At 38.5% G+C, this 20,684-nt stretch overlaps 3 protein-coding genes across 7 annotated transcripts; 1 reads left to right on the plus strand and 2 right to left on the minus strand.

The window, feature by feature from the left end:
- Nucleotides 1-3,608: 3,608 nt before the first annotated feature.
- Nucleotides 3,609-6,655, minus strand: LOC113718899 (D-cysteine desulfhydrase 2, mitochondrial). Of its 3 annotated transcripts, XR_011825037.1 has the most exons (8): nt 6,517-6,655; nt 5,928-6,251; nt 5,437-5,479; nt 4,958-5,299; nt 4,643-4,772; nt 4,297-4,473; nt 4,080-4,204; nt 3,732-3,947 (listed from the first exon to the last, which is right to left on the minus strand). XR_011825037.1 is itself a non-coding variant. In XM_027243825.2 (7 exons), the coding sequence occupies exons 1-7, from the start codon at nt 6,601-6,603 to the stop codon at nt 3,716-3,718; spliced, it is 1,335 nt and encodes a 444-aa protein (XP_027099626.2). In that variant the 5' UTR covers nt 6,604-6,655; the 3' UTR covers nt 3,609-3,715. The 3 variants fall into 3 exon arrangements, 2 of the variants coding, with proteins under 2 accessions (XP_027099626.2, XP_071927898.1); XM_027243825.2 differs by lacking the exon at nt 4,080-4,204 and having other exon boundaries at nt 3,609-3,947; XM_072071797.1 differs by lacking the exons at nt 4,080-4,204; nt 4,297-4,473 and having other exon boundaries at nt 3,609-3,947.
- A 223-nt stretch (nt 6,656-6,878) lies between these two features.
- On the plus strand, nt 6,879-13,054 carry LOC113718897 (uncharacterized). Of its 3 annotated transcripts, none has more exons than XM_027243821.2 (15): nt 6,879-7,298; nt 8,354-8,530; nt 8,619-8,743; nt 8,823-8,961; nt 9,392-9,541; nt 9,624-9,677; nt 9,781-9,876; nt 9,962-10,021; nt 10,116-10,190; nt 10,295-10,348; nt 10,532-10,633; nt 10,753-11,406; nt 11,584-11,682; nt 12,036-12,143; nt 12,563-13,054. In XM_027243821.2, exons 1-15 carry the CDS (start codon nt 6,879-6,881, stop codon nt 12,710-12,712), a joined length of 2,463 nt encoding a protein of 820 aa, XP_027099622.2. In that variant the 3' UTR covers nt 12,713-13,054. The 3 variants fall into 3 exon arrangements, with proteins under 3 accessions (XP_027099622.2, XP_027099623.2, XP_071927897.1); XM_027243822.2 differs by having other exon boundaries at nt 7,158-7,298; nt 8,316-8,530; XM_072071796.1 differs by having other exon boundaries at nt 7,159-7,298; nt 8,321-8,530.
- A 549-nt stretch (nt 13,055-13,603) lies between these two features.
- Nucleotides 13,604-19,549, minus strand: LOC113718898 (oxysterol-binding protein-related protein 1D). Its single transcript, XM_027243823.2, has 8 exons — nt 18,589-19,549; nt 17,581-17,937; nt 17,091-17,175; nt 16,397-16,872; nt 15,925-16,080; nt 15,431-15,739; nt 14,639-14,983; nt 13,604-13,943 (listed from the first exon to the last, which is right to left on the minus strand). The coding sequence occupies exons 1-8, from the start codon at nt 19,147-19,149 to the stop codon at nt 13,773-13,775; spliced, it is 2,460 nt and encodes an 819-aa protein (XP_027099624.1). The 5' UTR covers nt 19,150-19,549; the 3' UTR covers nt 13,604-13,772.
- Between the last annotated feature and the right edge of the window lie 1,135 nt (nt 19,550-20,684).

The raw sequence follows: 20,684 nt of genomic DNA on the forward strand, positions 1-20,684 counted from the left end.
TTGTCTATTCGATGCGCTGTCTGCTTTTTAACACATTTCTGGGAGAGAGAGATGAAAAAAGACGAGTTCAATTAAGAGGAAAGAAAATAGACAAAAGAAACATAGGGCAGAGAGAATTAAATGCTCCTTTAATACAACTACTGTTTGTATGAGTTAGAATAAATAGGAAGAAAAGAATAGTAAGTTAGTGCAATTATATACTCTCTTTATCCCAAAAAAATGGACTCACTTTTTTTTTTGTGTTTGTTCTAAATCATAGATTCATTTATTCTTTAAAAGGGTACTTAGTTATCAATTTACTATATATGTCCATATTTAATATGCATGTTTATCAATAAGTATGCTATTTCATTAGTCAGACATTTTTGTCAGAAAAATAAATAAAACACTAAAACTGGTATTAATGGAGAGGTATATCAAAAAAAAAAAAAACAACAATGAATACTTTAACTACTTCAACTTGCATTTCTTAAGTTGTATGAAAATAAACATAGTCCTATATTTTGTGGGAATGATAAAGTTTTTTTTTTCTTACTGGCGGAGGAAATCAAATTTATATGTTTTCGTCTAAACAAGTTTTATAACATTAGAGTGACTTTGAGAGAGAGTGTGAGGATAGAAGAGAGTGGCATATCACATAAATTTATAGTATTAACATGCGCTTGGATAACAAATTATTTAAAAAATTTTAAATAATATTGCAATACTTTTTGTGATGTCATGCAGGTATAATAACAAAATGTGGTTGAAAAGATAAAATACAGATTTAAAAAATGTTTATGGTGCAATTAAATAAATTTTTTTACAAATAATTCATTATCCAAACATTTTTTATTCTTTAAAGTTTTTCTTTGCCTCAATGACGCCTTGCAGGTTCTACAAACAATTCTGTCTTGCCAAAAAAACAGACAGAATCGCTAGTGCTAGTGTTACTGACTAGCTTATTTTTCTCTCTTTTTATTGGTTTGAGGCCTTCCGCTGCACTTTTTTCATTGTTACATATAATTTTTAAAATGACAAGTGTTCCACGAAGAAGAAGAAGAAAGGGATTTCAAAGTTTAGATTGTTATTTATTATTGTATGAGACATATGTTATTCAAATAGATAGTAGTGTAACAAGAAAAGTTATATATTCCCTTTTGTTTTGTTTTTGGAATGAATCGTTAAGGTGAAAGCACAATAGTTTTTCACTTTGGTTCGCATGATTACTGTCCCACAGTTACCACCAAACTCAAATAGTTAAAAAAAAAAAAAAAAGAAAAAAAAAGAAACCCGAAACGAGTTGAAGATGCTTTACTGCTAGTAATGGTTAAAACCTACATCCTTACTTTGGGGAAGTAGTTGTCCTTTGTGTATGGCCAAAAGTTGCTTTTTACTTTGTTTGATCTTTTATAGGAGGACAAGGTTGATAATCTGTTCCATATCCAGCCATCCTTTTCTTTTTCTTTTTCTTTTTTTTAACCTTATATCTTGTGGCTTGCAAAGAAAAGGTGAACTTAATAAGCAGGACTATTATAATGCTCTGCCTAAGCACTCTCTGTCCTTCAATCTTCGTATGTGTCTCCTTCAACCCAAAAAAAAAAAACACCTTCGTATGTGTCTAGTCCAGATTAAACATTCTATTGCATAGGACACTAGCTTATGTTCCCCATCCCATCTGCACGCAGGGTGATGGGCCACAGCTATATTCTGTTCCTGAAGAAGCCTAATCTAATCTTGCTTCCTTTTTGTGACATCAAAAAAAAAAAGTATGCGACAGTGATGTCTCTCCCTCCATTTTCCTCCCGCCCGCGCCCTCCCCCCTCTCTCTCTCTCTCTCTTGCTCAGGACATCCATCCAGGTTCCTGTGTCAGTCAGGGTCCAACAACACACAACCACCAGCTCCTTGTCCCAGCAGTGGAGACTGGAGAGTGGTGGCTGATGAACTCACACTACCCTTTCCTACTACTACTATATGCTATGGATTATCCTCCCAGGCAATAATCATGCTATGGATTATACAGACATTCATCCACATCTTACTAGGAAATTGTTACATCAGCAAGTTTTTCACAATTATAGCTAAATATAAACTAGGATTCCTTTTTTCTTTTTTTTTTTTTCAACGCTCTGGTGTGTAATGCTAGATTCTTCACGCCAACTTTTTCATATTTCGAAAATTGATAATATAATAGTAACTTGTTTTACTTTTGTGTTAATGAAAAACTTTTAGAAATGTACCAAGAAGTGGAAGGTGATGTTATTAAGCTCCATGGATACGTGGGGGAAATATATAGAACACTCAAATGAGACAAGAATGGAGTGGGGTCCAGCTCCGACGGACCTTCCTGGTTTGCTGGCTTCCCCCCACCCTTGTTACCAGGAATTCTGTTGCCTGTTGCCTGTTGGCGGCGGCAGCTGCTGCTGCTTAAACAGACTAATACTTGGTGGTGGCAAGTTCAAAAGCTTACGAGAAGCTGCTGCCGCCAACCACCGCCACCGCCACCGCCACCGCCACCATATGCATGCTTAGTTGCTGCATTAAGCATTGGAGAAGTTTCCAATTCCCAAGTCCCTGGAAATGAAAGGCTTCTTCCAATGTTCCAAGTCCATTATTACTAGCTTATAGTTACATGTTCTAACAATAGACTACTACAGTAGCTTAGTTATGTTCACTTTGGGGATGGCGTTGATAATAGCACCATTTTCAAATTTTGGAAAGATCAATTATTGAATCGACTGCGTGGAGCAAGACAAAATCTAAACCCACCCACATATTTAGAGCATGTGTTGTTATGGACTACGCATATTATGTTTTCTAAACCCAGCCAAGTGATGAGATTTAGCTGTGGAAAGGAGGAAGAGGCTATGAACCCAAAACTTTTTTAAGTTTTGAGATCTCAATTTTAACTCCTAAATTAATCAAGGGTTTCTCAAGTAATTTATTATGATTCTTTGATTTTCGTTTTAAAGGTTTTAATGTGTTAGGATTGCCTATTTCTTAGGGAAAAAATGGTTATATCATAAACGCAATTTTGAATCTTTATTTTTTTATCTTATCAACTATTTTTATATCTGGCCTAAATTTTTTTTTTTTTTTTAACCAAACATACTCGTTTGTGTTTTGTGTGTGTGTGTGTGTTTCCCCTTCTCTTTTAACTTCATTTTGAACTCAAAAAGGGTTAGCAATTTTCCACAGCAAACCAGAACTTGAGATGGAAAAGGGATTGGGTTTTGGCAAGGAGGACTTTCTTCAGTTTCTTGTGCTTGCAAACACAAATTTTTTTTTATTTTTTTTGAAGTGAAATAATAATAATAATGTCCTCTACTACTATAAACCAGTATTCCACTAACTTCGGGCAAACGGAACGTGTTCCGTGGCCCAGATGACACATAGTTTAGAATGGGCCTCGACCTACAGATCCAAGACCCACGGATGGATCTCACGTCACGTTACCTAGAAGTTATGCGTCATGAAACTTTACCCACACATTCCAAATTTCACAATTTCTGTTTGCTGCTTTGGGCTTGAGCAATATATGAGAAAGAAAAAAAGGATCCGATCGAACAACTCCCTCCACCCTCCCAAATTATATGGAAAAAGAAAAAAAATCCTGAAGATATTAGAATGCCGTAATTCTACAATTTTTCCCAATAAAACCAAACAGCAGAGCATGTTACAGAAAAATATCCAGTCTAATCAGACCTACGAAAGAGTTACAAATCCATTGCCATCCTAATGAGCTTTCAGATTTTGGAAGTGAGGTTTATACCTCTGTGCCAGCCCAAATATTCCTAGCGTGCCTCCTGTGTGAAGCATCGCCACGCCTGCACTCGCTCCTTGCTCCTGACTCAGTTGGGCGGCTAGTTCCCAAGCAGCTAATGTGTAGATGGGATCAACTAAAATTCCAGTTTGTTGGGCAATTCTTTGGCATTCTTCAACTTCTCCTTTCAATACATTGCCAAATCTAAGAGCAAAAAATTTAGGGATTGCGAGTCAAATATCTCTAGTTTCTAAGGTCTCAGTCATAAGCAAGCAAAATATGTGTAGCTATCCCACAAAATTCACAGATTATCAAATCAAAACATTCTGGATGTACATGATTAGGTCTCTAATCAGCTGGCTAAGTACTCCATTAAAACATTTAAAATTGAATAAATGTGGACGTTCTAGTTCGAAAGAGACATGTAGCATGGTTGCCAACCCCATCCCGGAGAAGTATAACTGTGATAGAAAATGGCAATCAGAACAGAAGGACCAACGCCATAAAAAAAAAAAAAAAAAATTATATATATACAAGTATGAGATGAGATTACTTTCTTGGACGATTGCGTTCAACCCAATGCACGACTTCATACTTTGCTCCGTTCAATCTAAGGTCAATTTCTGGGGATTCACACATTTTACGAAATTCAGAAATCAAACTTTGCTCTTTTTTTCTGTATCCTTCAACACTATCCGCAAGCATCACGGCATGCACTTCCCATGGGAGCCTGACATAAAAGATCATGTGGTATATTTTAATGTACGATCCATGTGGGCTATAAATTGTGTGGAACCAAGTTCTTGACCATCTCAATGAATACAAGAGCTAATACAACCAAAGCCAAGGGAGATATGCTCATATGAGAAGTAGAAAGAATGAAAGAAGGTGGCCCATACCCTAAACACAAAGCTCCCAGTCCCAGGCCAACTGCAGTCGTCCCTGTTCCTGCATCTACAATAATCTTGACAGCCTGAACTTTTCCAAATAAATGACCCTGGGATAAATACTGCACGAGCCGTATGACACCTTACAAGGAACTATATGCGTTAATACCACTGCAACTAAATTAAACAGTTTGCATTTCACTCGACGTGAAAAGGACACGTCTAGAGGAAAAGGAATAGTAAGGCAACATTAACTCCATAAATTTATGAAGACAACTGTGTCTGAAAGTGCAGCATTAGCTGCAAAGAAATACACTGGACAAGTACCTAACAAGGCTACAGCATCGCCCGCACCTTCGTTGATGATGATAACCTTCTTATTCATGGTGTTGCTAGAGCCATCTAGTTGAGAAACGATCTGCTTCGGAGGCACATGATAGACGGAGGCAGGCTCCAGCAAATCACTAAGCCACTGGACAGATCCATTACTGCCAGCTATCATATTAGCGTGCCTTGAAAGAATTTCATCCCTTCTGGCATATAAAGATCTTTCAACGTAATTTATGTTTCCATGAAGTGTGGAAATCAGAGTATAACCGGTTAGAATTTCAGGCTGTTCCCCTCGAAGAAGCAGATGCGTCTTCAGTCCCCGTTCGGCACATGAAACAGCTGTATAATATGGATCAATTTATTACAGCATTAGGTTTTTATTCAAAACAAAAGACTAGACAAACATCTCCATATCAATCCATGGGATAATTAATATGACAAGGGAAATGTCCCATTTTAAATGTGACATTACATACCAACAGCTGCAGCATGCGCACTTTGACAGCCTCCACAAGTAACCTAGAACGGTCCATTGGATATCATTTGACATTTTAATTCTGCTTTCAATATACTGTATTACACGAGATAGCCAACGAGTTCCAAAGGCAAAAGGAGGTGACAAACATACGAGTACATTTCTCTTCCCCTCCACCCAATTGGATGTGCAAGGAAAACCAAAAGTGGTGGATCTCAGTAATATTCCCTCTTGCTTAAAAAATTGTAACGAGTCGTACAAGTGTAACAAGAATACAGAAGTTAATGTTACTGGGCAGGCAGTTTGCTGCCTCGATGGTACTCTGAAAAACCAATCGATATGCATCCTCTCCTCAGTATGAAACTAATGACCAAGAAAGGTCAAGAAATGTCGGATCAAAAACATTTAGGAAAATCAGTAGTAACCAAGGAGCTCAGATAGAGATCTTCAAAACACTACTAAATATGCCCTGAAAAAGGAAAAAGATCTTACCACATCAGTCACCGAGTTATCCTCCAGCAAAGGAAGCAAAGCATCCAACTTGCGAGCCTTGTTACCATTCACCAAAGGATGCAGCAAATCATCCCTCACAACATAAAATACTGGCTGCCTGAGGTTCCTCGCCGCCATACTATCCCCCAGAGACGGTCCTGAATTATTTCTAAACTCCAATACTTCACTGCCCTGCTGTTTAAATCTTCCACTCCCACATACCATAACTTGGTGAATTTGAGCGTCTGGGATCCTCAACGCCCATCTTCGGTCAAGCAACTTTGACACAAACTCGACAGTAGATAACTTCAATACGGAATTCTCCTAAAACAGAAGAACATTAACTAGTATAAACCAAGCTTAATTTCTCGTTGCAGGAAAGTTATATCAAAGTCACTCCGTAATTCGGTCTAAAAAACAACCAAATATATCATATTTCTAAAGAATCAATATTTAGGCGAAAACTATTACTGTTTAGGCGAAATCCACTAATTTGTCTACCACCCCCCAAAGCTTATTAAAGTTCTCAAGTCATATAAAAATATGCTGAAGCAGAATTCCATGGGAGGAATCAAGAAACATAGATTACCTTAGCATTAGCTGCCACCAAACAAGAATGAACATCCCTTTTCGCCGCGGAAACCACAGCACTTCTAGGCAGCAACTTCACTAGCATATTACTATAGAAGAGAATGAATCAAAATAACATGATAGTAAAATAAAATAAGGTAGTCTACCAGAACGGGCGGGCAGCCAGGGCCGTTTATCCCCGCGTGCTTTAACTACTTGTATTTTTAAGACCAAATTACCCCTACTCCCCCAAAACCCAACCTAGTAAACAGCACCTAACGTACAACTCTAATTATAAAAGGAAATCCTGCAGTAATGCGCTCTTTAGGGTTTTAGTTGGGTTTGGCTGAAGTCTCCATCTTTTCCGGACGATTATAGCATATGGCGTCAGCACCGGCTTCGTTGTTGCCGGACTTGAATCCGGAGGCTATAACAGCATCGGGAAAGGATGCAGAGAAGCTTAACTTGCCTGCTTTACAGTCCAAAATGAAGTCCGACCCAGAAGGCTACGAAATGGAGCTCCATTTGATCTACAATCAGTTCAAATCGTCCATGGAGCTTTTCCAGCAGCAGGCTGCTATGAGCTTTACCTCCGTAAGTGGTATCGCCGCCGACCCCACCGTCGCCAAGGATTTGGGCGACCGGGCATTGTTCTTGGCCCATGTCACACCCTTTTATCCAAAACACTCGGCCCAATTTCCCAGGGAGCTTGCGCAGTTTCTTCGGTCGTCGGCCCGGACTCTTCCGTCAGGTCTTCGAGTTCATGTCACCCAGGCCCTGATTCTCTTGATTAACAGAAAGGTTATTATTCTGGGATGGTTAGCTGCTCTTTTTTTTTTTTTTTTTTTTTTCGAATTAAGGTGTTTTTACCTTTTTAGTAGATATCAAAGGTTTTCATTAATTGGTTTTTCGTTTAACAGATTGAGGAAATATGTGGTCGGTTAAGAAAGGAATTGGGTTGTTAAAAGATTAACAACCCAATTAATTGGTTTTTCATTCGTTTTTGTATGTAGTTGTAAAGCTTTTGTTGTTAAAAGATTAAGCTTGCCTCTGCTGAGGATTTCTTTCCTGTTTTCTCTTTAGACGGGGTAATAAGAGAGGGGAGGGGGGGGGGGAGATTTCGAATAAATATTGCTCGCTTTGGTTGCCAAGGAATACATATATTTTAGTAATTTTGTCATGCTGACTAGCTTATGGAGATTATGGAGGGATTGAATTGATTATAAAGAATTACACTCCAAATGCTTTTCTTTGTTCAATTTCTCCTTTCTGGAGAGACTTATGGATCAGTCGTTTGATTGAGTGAAATGAAGAGTTGAAGCGTCTAACCATAATTCCTACTTGGTCATTTGCTGGTGATTTAGAAAAGCTGAAGTGGGGAGTGCCTTGTTTTAGCTTCTTACAGCCGGAGGGCTCAGTTAACTAATGGCGCCTATGGAAAAGATATTCCTGAGTGTCTAAAGTGTAATTTTTGGTTTTCTGGTGACACATGAAATTACATATTTACTTATCATACTCTTTTCTCTGCTTGGCTGTAGAGTTGCAGGTTTTTTCGGACATTGTGTAGTGCTTACCATTCTTTGTCCTGAGAAATGGAATAATTTTTTTATTTTTAAAATTTTAATCCTTCCCCTCCTGCAGCATTTTTTAATGGAAGGATTGAATCCGCTTCCTTATTTTCTTAGTACTTAGTGATCCGGCTTTCATGCATAATTGAAGTTGACACTTGAATAAAAAGAAAGAACTGTGCAAGGACGTCAACCTGTATTTACAACAAAAATATTTATATCCTGGTAATCTCTTCAATTTCCTCTGCAGTTCAGTTCGAGTATTAATGGGAATTTCATACTTGTTAGATGGTTGACATTGTGGACATACTGGAACTATTCATGGAGCTTCAGACTCTAGGCGACAGGACTCTGAGGACATTGGCATTTTCACACATTATTCATAACATTAGGCGTATGAATCAAAAGCACAAGAATGATCCAAAGAATCGTGGACTTCAGAATATTTTGTTTTCTATGCTTCAGGTTTGTTCATGTCTTTCTTCTTTACTGTCATTCTAGGTCTGTTTATTATGGTTATGTTCGGTATCTAAATTTTGGCTCAATGTGAAAGCAAGAGGATGAAACAAAAGCAAAGAGATCACTCATTACACTTTGTGATCTTCACCGGAGGAAGGTGTGGTTTGATGACAGGACTGCTAATGCTATTTGTACTGCATGCTTTCATACATCACCGAGGTGAGTGTTGATGATAGATACTAGACTGCTGATTCACCTAATTGCATTGAGGTACTTCTTCATGTATTTGATTATTCAGGATCATGATTGCTACCCTCTCATTCCTTCTTGATTATGAGAAGATTGAAGATGATGATAATAGTGATGATTCAGGCAGTGAAGATGAGCAGGCAACCCAACAGCCTCAGATAGTGCTTAGTAAAGAGGTCGTCTACAAGGTCGGTTGCTCTATTTAGGCTTTCTGATCTTTTCCTGGTCAATTTCCTTAAGAAACTCCCATCGTATACTGTTAGTTGCTGATGCTGCCTTTTCCATACCATAGGATTTACTAAACTTACAAATTCTGTTCCCTTGATCAAGATTGATATAACTTTGTATGCCATCTGGATTAGAGATGCAGAAAAATGGCTGTTGTTGCTTCTAGGAGAGGAAGTGTAGTTAATTATTAAAGTGGAGTACTACAAAAGTTCTTGCAGGGATCTTTAAAGCCTTCTGTAGGGAACACTTTTGGCTTCATGTTCTTGGTTTCCTGTGTTCTATCTAGTGAAGAAAGAATTGTGATACTGTTTCCTTGAGAGTTTCAGCAACTTGTGCTAATGAATTTCACCAAAATCAAGAGCATCTTTTTCTTCTACTTTGTTTGTTTAGGCAAAACATAAAGGTACCTCATCCAGCAAAAAGAAAAAGCAAGCAAAATTGCAGCGTGCCATCCGTAGCATGAAGAAGCAGCAACGCATGTCATCAGAGAAGAACAATTCAAGTTACTATTCACCACTAAACCACTTGAAAGATGCACAGGTTGGTAGGCTATTCTGTTTCTTCCCTAAACCACTCATTCCCATTATCGTATAAACTAAGGTATCTATAAAAATTATTACAGGGATTTGCTGAGAAGCTGTTCTCACGCCTTCAAACTACTAATGAAAGGTTTGAGGTTGTTTTCTTTGTCCCTAGTTCTCCAGATCATCTTCTTGTCAAAGCATATCATCATGCAGAACTCTACTATTTTTTACTTTTTGGGCTTTTCAATGCTACAGGTGAAAATGATGATGCTGAAAGTCATTGCACGAACTGTTGGTCTTCATCGCTTAATTCTGCTGAACCTATATCCTTACTTTCAAAAATATGTGCAGGTTTTTTGTCATTTTTTTCCTTCAGCTTTTAAGATTTCTTTTAGTTCTCTTTGAATGATCATGCATCTGCTCTTGCTGTTTTCAGTCCCATCAACGTGATGTAACAAGTTTACTTGCAGCAGCTGTTCAGGCTTGCCATGACATGGTATGTGATCTTATTTCTGTCCACTTGTTCATTACCATGCTCTATAGTTTTTATCAATTTAGTTTTGCCGCAGCTAATAGATTTTCTTGACTAGGTTCCACCTGATGCAGTTGAACCATTGTTCAAACAAATAGTGAATCAGTTTGTGCATGATCGATCTCGCTCTGAGGTGATTCCTGCTTTATAAAATCATCAGTTTTCTTTGATGACTTACCCCAAATGGATATGTTTGTTCTGTGTCAAGCTGATCTTACCTTTTGCCTCTCATGTTAGGCCATTTCTGTTGGACTGAATGTTGTACGGGAAATATGTCTGCGCATGCCTCTGGTACAATTTATTAATGATGTCAAAGAAATATTAGCATCATTCTGCGTTTTATGGTATTTAGTTTGACTCCAAAGTTGATGTCATGCCTCAACTTTTTTATGCCAAGCTAAGATAACGTCCTATCTCTTATTCAAGTTGATGCCCATTTTTCTGGAACTTTTATCCCTTTTATTTTATTTGTAGTTGATGACGGAAGATTTGCTGCAAGACCTTGTGTTATATAGGAAATCACATGAGAAAGCAGTTTCTTCGGCTGCTCGATCACTTCTTACTTTGTTTAGAGAGGTATTATTTCTCTCTCTCTCTCAAGCACATAGATACACGCACATGCATTTAAAATTGTATTCTTGTACTTCTCTTCCTGGTACTTATTTTCTATGGGAATGTTGACGGTATCACTGCAGGTTTGCCCATCACTTTTGGTCAAGAAGGATAGAGGGCGACCTGCTGATCCCAAGGCCAGGCCTAAAGCATATGGTGAAGTCAAGGTCGCTTCCAATGTCCCTGGATTTGAGCTATTGAAAGATGACAATACTGAATCTGAGGCTGATACTGATGATGGATATACTAGCTCTTCAGATATAGATGATGATGTTGGTCCCAGTGAAGTGGAGGTTGCTGGTCATAGTGGTTCTTCTGATGATGGTGATGACGACGACAATGATGATCAAGATATTGATGACCAGGGTACCACCAGTGAAGATGATAGTATGCAAGAAGAGAATAAAGATTCTGAAGATGATGATGCTAATTTTAGTTCTGATAATACTGATGTTATCAGTGATGGCGATGAAAGTGGCAAGGCTGATGGGCATGACCCTGCAGCATCTAGTGGTCCCTTGAGTATTGGTAGTGAAACTTTTAGGACTGATAGTGGTGGTGAAAGGGGATATAAGGCAGGTAAAAGGAAGTTTTCTGATTTCAATGAACAACTGAATGCTGCCAGTCAAAGTCTTCGAGCCTTAAAGAAACTGGCAGGAGCTAGAGAGGGCAGCACCTCAGAGACAAATGATGGTATTCTATCTAATGAGGACTTCCAGAGAATAAAAGAGCTACAGGTTTAGTGGTTCTCTTCATCCTTAAGCAAGCCTGTCTTAATACTCAAATTTTCATTATAGATTTTGATTTTGTACAGAAAGTAGCTATTCTCTAGTGTTTTTTTTAATTAATAGTTAGAAATGAATTGTCTCAATTAATTTTTGTAATTGCATATATGTATTTGTCTAAATCATCAGGCCAAAAAGGAGGCAAGTATTGCATTAGCTCAACATGGATTTAAGATTCCAAGCACAGACCAACTTAGTGCTAAAAGAGTTGATGCTGCCAAACTCGAGGTAAGTTTTGGATTTCTGTTTCTTCTCATTGGTAGTTTGTATAGGATGGTTTTGGCTCTAGTTGCTGTCTTTAGTTACCTGCAAGTTTCTCAAACCTCAGTTTTTATTCAGCTGTACTCGCTAAGCTGAACAAAGTGGAGGCAGTGCTAAGCCTGGTTGCCACTTGCAACTTCTGTAGTGAAGATCTGTTGAATGCTTAGTTTGTCACATATACTTCTGCATCTTCGTTTATCTGGCACCTAAAAACTGAGAAGTTATCAGCATGCTTGGGAAAAATAGTTTCCGATTTTCCTGTCTGTTAATTTTCCATGGTACTGACTACTTGTCTGATGCAATGTGGCTGACTATTTTAGGCTAATATCCGAAAAAAGATGACCAAGGAAGAAAGGCTAGCACTGATAAGGGCTGGGAGGGAGGAGAGGGGGAAGTACCAAGCTCGAACAGCTATCAAACAGAAAAAGGTACTTCTTGGTTTTTAGATTTCTTTCATCGTACTAGTTTTTATCTGGGCTAGTTTGTTTACTTAGTTAATTATGCCTGTGCTTATGTCACTGGAAATACATTGAATTTTGTCTGTGAGCATACCGCAGGTGCTCTATAAGTATACCATGAAACAAAGGGACAACATTGTGCCATTTTTTCTGAATGAAAATCATAGCCAGGAGATTTTTGCCTCTTTTTTTTTGCTCTCCCTAGAAAGTCAACCGGTGAATTAAGATGCCTTTTCTGCCTAGATTTATAAAGTTTTTTGGTACTAAAGTTATTAAAGCTTTCGCCAAAATTCCCTCGTATGCCTTCTGCTGTTTCGGTATTTGCTTATGGGGTGAGATTTTCGAGTTTTGCTTCTATATTCACATTTCATCTTTCATTTTTTGGATAGACTGGTGGTTTAAGCAATCGGCAAAAAGAACACAAAAAGGCCATGCCTCTTGCTGCCAAGAGAGCAAAGGTATCGAGATCAAGACAAGAGAAAAAGAGAAAACAGCAGCGTTCTGGTAAACAATTTCGTGGGAGGAAAGCTTGGAAGTGACCGACTTTATAGTTTTGCACTTTGTTGGGACAGTATCCTTGATTGTTATGTTTGCTAACAGAAGAAGAGCGAGCAGAAATCGAGGGTGGTTTTATAATTTATTTTGGAAGGTTTTTTCTTATCCAGCGCAGCGTTCTAGTTTGTTGATTCTTTGTAATAGGATAAAAAAATGCGAGTTCTGCATGCGCAGTCAGGTAGTAACTCATGCTAGTCAGTTTTGACTTTGAGAGTGTTAGCTATACAGTTCATTTAGGGTCAATTGGTTGATCTTGGGTATTGAACAATAATTGTTACAAATTGTACTTTTTTTTTTTAATTCAAAGTGAATTTATCGTTTTGATACTCAATTGTTTTAGATTTAACTAGTCAAAGGAATGAAGAGTGATGTACCTTATGGTAACTCATTATTAATTATACTAAGAGAAAATGAGGAGACCTTGATCTAGTGAGTAGGGTCGTGATTTTAAGAATTAATGTTGCTGAGTTTAAATTCTTCTTTACCCTTCTTGATTCTTGAATTTCATGTCTCTCCTGCTAAAAGAAAATAAAAAAGAAAAACTCTCATGGCAACTCTTTTGAATGTTGTTTCCAACACAGATATTAATGTAATCATGCGGACTTGGATCCTTTGAAATATTTAGTGCATTCTACTCTTGAATCTCTGTTTGTTCTCGTCTATAGCTACAGGGAGGGCTGATATCAAAAGCATTTAAGGCATCATATCAGAAAGAGGGAGCACCTAATGAGCCCAATTCACAAAATGTTTTTTTTGAAGGGAATTATTGTAACTGGGGCACAAGTGGGATACTGTAAATTTCAACTAGAGCAAAAAGGCCGATATCCCGTGCCTCCTAGCTTTTTTGAGAGAACATACCAAGATTCAGCACCCAATGATAGGAAACATGAGCTGAAACATTCATATGCATCATCTCGCCGTGAGAAGAGAGCACAACATTAGCGTTTCTGTCAGTTGATTGCAAAACTTGTGCTTCCAGTTTCAACAAGGCCACAGGGAAAATACAAATGTGGGAAGACATCGGATGTCCAACATTACAGCTGCTTACTCTATTACATGAGGGGACAAATCATTTCTCTGTCCAAATATATTGGGGATCCCTTCCCAATTTCGTTTCTCCCTTGCTTCCCAATATCCACCAACATAGTGGTAACAACCGTCCTCATCCTTCTGGAACCATCTTGGCTGCCAACCTCTCTCCTGCAGCTTTCTTGCCTGCAGAAATTTAACATAGGATTCAACCAACACTCTTTCCACTCATCGAAACACCATGTGTAGGTCTGGCATTAACTTAGTCACAAGAATAGGTAATAAAATACTGCCTATGAGTCTTAAGAGTATGAAACAAGTTGTCCAAGCCTAAAGCAACAAAAATGGAGCTCAAACATTTGATGATATTAAGTTCATTATTGTACAGAAATGGAGCTCTTATAGAAGGTCATCCTGAAAGTGGCTGACCAGAAAAGAAAATAAGGCAGTAGATATACTACTAGTTTAACGATGATAGTAGGATTTGATGTGCTGATCCAACACTTTTTTAGAGAAGGAAACAAGTGTGCTGACTTTCTTACAAACTTGGGAGTTAAATCCAACCAAGGTTTGATTGTTTGTAATCAGCTACCTGTTGCATAATCTCATCTTTTAGGTGGTAGTGTAGGTGTTAACTGGGAACGTCCAGGTCAATTTTTTGTTTTTATCGTAAATATTTTATTCCCTTTCTACCCAGGAAAAAAAAAAGAAAGAGATAATAGTAGGATAAGTGCATCATTGGAGATTTTTTAGGGGGCTGGGAATAATAAATAAGCAGTAAGGGGACTCAACAAATACTCGCTGATGGGGTTGAGATGAATATGGGAAGAATATAAACTTGTTTTGATGAGCGTGCAACTAGAACAACATTTTGAGCATACCTGTCTTTGTAGTTGTTCAAGTCTTAGCTTCTCAGAATTTGCCAGCTCATACTCTCCATTCTCTAAATGCCGTTGATCTGGCCTCAGCCTCGAATCAGTTGGAGGAAGCTTCTCTGGTAAGCCAGGTGTCAATTCATTTAAGGATATGGCAAAAGGTGTAAGATTGTATCTTGTCTTGGTAACAGATTTGTTCCTCTCCCACAGCAATATGGCTTCTGTCATGGGATCATATCCCTTAGGCTTTGTAGTGGGGTCTCCCAAGACATAGTACATCGCTTCATCCCACTTCCCCAATAACATTGCCACCTTCTCTCCTGTTTTGTTGTCTTGCACGAATCCATGAACCTAGAATTTGATGGCATTGAATACAACAAATTCTGTAATAAATTCAGTGGTTCTTTTGATTAAACAGGGAAGTTGGACAGAACAGCAGAGAGAAATTTGAACATATGATGAATACTTTCTTTTACATTTGTCTATCGAAATTTACAAGTATAGATTACTACATGTATACAAACAAAAAAGAAAAATAAGAAAAAGGGAGTCATATGTGATAGGATGAAAAGAAAGCAAAGTTTTTATTTACCAAGTCCCTTCAAATGATTGCATGACAGTTTACACTACTGTATCCATAGCCATCTTTTTTCTTTTCTGTATGCAGGTGGTGGTGGTGGTGGTGGGGGGGGGGGGACTAAAAGATAAACAACTAACTGACTTGGTAGGTAGAGGAATAGAATGGCATCCACTTCATCACACACACAGAGAGAGAGAGAGAGAGGGGGGGGGGCACACCTGATGTGGATTACGGTCTATGATAGACTGCTCCTTGAATTTGAGCTTGCAAGAATATTTACCGCTACCCCTGATGCGCATGGTACCATAGTGATCACAATAGATTGTACCAATTATGATATTGTATATGGAAGTGGTGATCTTGCTCCATTGAAATGTCTCGCCATCTTCAAACTGCAAGCTAAGAATCCCCACAGGATCAAGCTGAATCGAGCGTCCCCAAAACTTGCCTTTTAGATTGGAATCTGCCCAGAATTTCCATCCTCTGCCCTCACAGTGGCAAGCAACAACCATTGGATGATGACTAACCTGAGATGAGGCCCGTCCATGAGGACTCAATTGCAAATCTCATTGAGTGCCAAGACATTACAGTAATGGAAGTCCACTTTGCATGGAACAATCAAGATCCTCCATTGTAGAAGGCAGAGGAAAAGATACATTCCAGACGGTCAAAGATGATATTTATCAAATTCTTTGGGAGAGAAAAGCGCTACCTTTTCCGAGAAGAAACGTAGACCTTTATCTGGGTAGTCAGCCTCGTATGTCTCCCCGAGTAAAGGATTGAAAGGTTTGCATTGCCTACCCTCTGTTGAAGCATAGCCAGAAACAGCAAAAGCTGCTATATTCAATATTCTCATCAAATCATTCCCCTGTAGAAGTTAAAATTGTCATATGCAATTTAAACTAGCAATCAAATCAGTCATATTATGTGAACAAGGTTCAAGAAAATAAAAATGATGCAGCAAAACCATCTACTATTATATAGAGGAAGACCAGACCAAGGAAACAGCACTATCTATTTCTTCATAGATTTTGATGCTCAAGAATGGAATACAGTCAGGAGAGCTATGTAAAAGACAACATTTGAGTTTCAAGAAGCAAAGCCAGTAAGTTAACTACCGGATTTCTGCAATGCAAGAAACTAATTTTTCAGGGGAATAAAATACAAGTAAGCTGAAGAGTTACCTGCTTTCCCCATTGCAATGCACGGTCAACCAAGTATGAGTACTCCAAATCTTCAAAGCATTTTTGCAATGAAGATAGTGGCTCATTGAAGTAAACTGGAAGGCAGACTCCAGACAGATCCTTTCCAATATTATCCTTGATTATTGACCATAACCCAACTGGCTTTTCTCTCTCCTTAGGTTCTGGCAAATTATTCCGTCTTCTGACATATGGATATTCTATTGCCTTAATTTCTATCTCAACTCCCCTCAGACGATCAGAAAAGAATGAGCCTTTTTCATTTGTAAAAGAGCTACATGCATTTTCTGTATTCTCTCTACTTCGATAAGAAGCACTTCTCAAAGAATCAGCAGGCATAAAATCATTTGTGTCAAAATACATGCCTTCTTCATCTGTTTCAATATCTCCTCCACCTCGGCTTTCGTTATCGGCATCAGAATCACTTGCACTCCCCTCCGACAAGATGGAATAAAAATCTGCAAAATCTCCAAAGATGATGATACGTTTTTCAACACAGATAATTTTTAATTTTGAGACTCAAAAGAATGAGCTGCAAAGTGGTACAATTTTATCATTCAATGGAGACTTCCCACAAAAATTTCAATGATACAATTGTGAGTCGTAAAAAAAAAAAAAAAAAAAAGAAGCCTTCTTTCAAATTTGAATAAGATGGGTTGTACAAGTGTTAACTAACCACTGAATCTTCTGTTCCCTCCACAACATGAATCCCTCTCCTTGGTTTCATCAACCACAGTTGTTTCCAACTCAATCTTTTCAGTCTGCCAAAAATAGTTAGAGAAGAAGTTTCTCAATTCTCATGGTCTCCACATGAAGATGAGAATAGCTTGAAGTGAGTCTTGTAATGCAAAGACAGCAAGACCAGAAGCAGAACTACAAATTAGTAAGATGTAACAACTCAAGATTTAGAAAACAGTAGAGTTAACACAAGGAATGTTGCATTCACTTGGCTTAGCCCGGCTTACCAGATATCGGATGAGAAGCTTACAAAGGATAATGTCATGGAAAGCACGCAATAGACCGTACAATGCCATAATGAAAGAAAGATATAAAGTAAAGACTGGTCATTTTTGTTCAATATACATATTTAACAAGGGGGAGAGGACATGGAAAACTTTCCCAGTCTTGCAAATTAGGAACCCCTTAATGACGAAGTAGTAAAGTACCTCAAGCTGTCTCAACCTGTCCACCAGCAAAATATGTTTAAGTTGAAGAGCCTTCGACTGATTCTGCAGCTCACTAAATTCATGAAGCATAATAGACTCACAATCCTTAACAACTGCCTCACCAAGACCCTCTTGTAGTAATCGTGATCGTAGCTTCTCTGTTGAGACAACAAACTCTTCAGAAGTTTCCAAATCGCTACTTGACAACATTCTTGGGAATTGATCTTTAGCAACCAGAAGTGCCTCGATCCATGCAGTTCGGTCTTCTCTAGACTGGCAACGCAAGTGGAGAGTTTTTGTTCCAGTGAATATTGAAAGCCTTTTGTCATCTGACTTGCTTGCTCGAACAGAAGACACCTGTACACATGATATTTAGTTTCAATGGATGATGGCAATGCAGCCCATTTCAAAGTGCACATTGATTGCTGGTCAAGCTTCCTGAGTTATAATTGTAATCGGCATACAAAACTTGAAAAGGAGAAAGCTAAAACAAATACAAATAGGACAAATTTTCCGAGTCAAGCGAACTTTCCTTTCAAGTTTTTTAATTTATTACAATACACAAAACTTCTTTGATCCAGATTTTGCTTTAGTATGTGAGAAACCACGTACACCAAATTTTGTTAAGGAAGGACACGGCCAACAGTAATAATGTTCGCTCATATTTTGTTTTTAAAGCTGAACTCTACCAAAGGTTAAACTGCAAAGCCATCAGATGCGTACATCGAGGATACGACCTTGTTATAAGTCTGCAGCTGGTTCTCTTCAAACATTACGACAACCAAATTCTTTTCCAGTACATGGATCAAACAAAAATGCACAGTCATCAACGTAAAATCCTGAGTCCCAAACAGGGCTACATCCAGATAATTTTCGAAGGCTAGAATGTTATATTTGTAATGTACCATCTCATCCACACATATGAATCACCGTGAATGGGGAAACAAACACACTTCAGTAAGAATGCTAATGATACCCATTAAACAAATAAGCCAAAGAAAAGCAAACCTTCAAATGCACTTCACCAAAGGGTTTCCACTGTTTAACAGTCCCGTTAACTCGATGCTGATAACCCCCAATACAACTTGCTTTCCTCATATACCTCCAGGATTCCTCCCCAATAACCTTCGCGCCCTTCTCTCTCCCAGGATTGATCACGATCTTATCCGGCCCGTGAACTTTATAGTACGACAGCACGCCATCTTCCAGCACAAACCACCTAGCTCTCCACCCCTTCCCATAGTTCACCCACTTGTACAACACCCCAGCCACGTTCACATTCCCACTGTACACTGCCTTTGCCTCCTTTCCTTCGCCCACATTTTGATCAACAAGACCGTCGGAGTTATTATTACTGCTGACATTATTATTACAGTTTGCAGGTAAATCGGAATCCCCATTCACCGACGAAATCCGAGCAGTAGAAAAACTCTGCCTCGAGTTAAAACCCAGGGGTTTTGCAGCCACAGCATTCCCCACCCCTAACGAGTCGCTCTGCGACTTCACCACGGTCGGATTAGCCCGATCTCGATCGACTGAAACCGGAGCAATGCAGCACAGGGGATTCATATTCCTTTTCCCCGTTTCTCTCAACAAAGAATATCAGTGATCTGCTACCCTAATTGAAGCACATTTGTCCGGCCGAAGGGGAATAGTAGCTCCGATCTCTGAAACGGCAGCGTTTCGCGGAAAGAAGTAGTTCTTCTAGAAAGCGACACCCGATCGGAGATCGATTGGGCGATACTTCCGAAACGTTTGGGATATGACATAAGATCACAATATATGACGATGAGTAAGAGAGAGGGAAAAGGGGCGAGTAAAGCTTTACTTTTATGTTTATGGAATTGGATTGAGAGAGAGAGAGAGAGACGGAGGGATAGTGGTGAATGCTGATTAGGTGTTTGTCAGAATGCTGAGCTGAGCGAGAGAGTTTACAGATCCATCATCATCATTTATTTCAGTGGTCAGTGATAGAGTACTGCTGCTCCTACTACTATTACTACTGAAATTCGTGGTAGACTCAGGATGGGGGATGCGTAGATTAGCCGGAGCCAGGAAATAATAATGCGGTGAAAATTTTTACTATTTTATGATATTCTGTATGCAGTGCAAGAGGAAAGACTATCTGATAGAGTTTATATATGGTACAGTGTTAGAAGTCTTTATAGTCTACAGTGAATTATCTATTCTTTTTTTTTTTTTTTTGTGTATATGCTTATTTTGTAATTTTGAAGCAAAAATGAAAACAAAATCTTCAGAATAATAAACCTTAAAAGTGTAGTAATTGAGTTTCAATTATACTTTTTTACACGAGCTCAATCTATCTTTAACAGCTGAGTCAATTTTATGTTTGTCCAAATTTTCTAAGGTATCAATCAAGTTAAAGGCTGAGTATAAATTCTGCAAGAACACAGGAACACAGCACCACGCCTTGGTTAAATTTATTAGTTTTTGATCGGTCGATTAATGAACATTGGATTGGAGGACCCTCTTATCCGAGCAAACGCGGATTTCATGGTTGGACTAGGATGAGCAAATTTTGGCCTTTCTGGTTGGCTCCTGTGTTGGATTTTGGCTGCTGGTAAAGGTAATTGACCAAAAGCGGACAGCTAACGTGCGCAGTTGTGTGTGTCGAAACTAAAGAGGAAAAGAACTGCAGTGAAGTTATATGAGCGAAATTGACAGAGTTGGCCTTGCAGACAAGTCGTTTTGTGAAAGTTCACCTTTGATTTGGACTACTGGTTTTTTGGGAAATTAAAGTACTATCATTCAAGCTTGGCCCGAAATTCAAGTTCTCCATCTAGGATGTCAAAGGGGCGGGATGCCCTCTCTCCATGTCAAAGGGATATTGGAAGAGAGGATAATGTGGGATTGTAGTCTAAAGTAAACGCATTAAATGAAAGTATACTAGAAGGAAGATGCTTTTACTAAAGCTTGAAGGTAAATGAATTTCGACTAGTATTTTTTCATTGTAACAAGCTGACGGGGCTATCATTCGTTCATTCTTTTTTTTTTTTTTTTAAAGTATTGATTTTTCAATTGACAAATCACCCCCTAGATAATTGATAAAGCTCGTTCACAAATTAATGTGGTTGGGCAGGCAG

Source organism: Coffea arabica, chromosome 11e (genome assembly GCF_036785885.1).
Source record: "Coffea arabica cultivar ET-39 chromosome 11e, Coffea Arabica ET-39 HiFi, whole genome shotgun sequence".
NCBI classification, from domain to species: Eukaryota; Viridiplantae; Streptophyta; class Magnoliopsida; order Gentianales; family Rubiaceae; genus Coffea; species Coffea arabica.

Bases quoted from the DNA above. Each gene is read 5' to 3' on its own strand.
- LOC113718899 (XM_027243825.2), bottom strand. From the start codon at position 6,603: ATGCTAGTGAAGTTGCTGCCTAGAAGTGCTGTGGTTTCCGCGGCGAAA. The intron at 6,252-6,516 runs GTAATCTATGTT...CTTCTGTTTTAG, and splicing joins TGGTGGCAGCTAATGCTAAG to GAGAATTCCGTATTGAAGTT. The intron at 4,773-4,957 runs GTACTTGTCCAG...GTTCCTTGTAAG, and splicing joins CGATGCTGTAGCCTTGTTAG to GTGTCATACGGCTCGTGCAG.
- LOC113718897 (XM_027243821.2), top strand. From the start codon at position 6,879: ATGGCGTCAGCACCGGCTTCGTTGTTGCCGGACTTGAATCCGGAGGCT. The intron at 8,744-8,822 runs GTGAGTGTTGAT...TTGATTATTCAG, and splicing joins TGCTTTCATACATCACCGAG to GATCATGATTGCTACCCTCT. The intron at 12,144-12,562 runs GTACTTCTTGGT...TTTTTTGGATAG, and splicing joins CAGCTATCAAACAGAAAAAG to ACTGGTGGTTTAAGCAATCG.
- LOC113718898 (XM_027243823.2), bottom strand. From the start codon at position 19,149: ATGAATCCCCTGTGCTGCATTGCTCCGGTTTCAGTCGATCGAGATCGG. The intron at 17,176-17,580 runs GTACTTTACTAC...TATTTTTGGCAG, and splicing joins ACAGGTTGAGACAGCTTGAG to ACTGAAAAGATTGAGTTGGA. The intron at 16,873-17,090 runs GTTAGTTAACAC...GAGATTTTGCAG, and splicing joins AGGGAACAGAAGATTCAGTG to ATTTTTATTCCATCTTGTCG.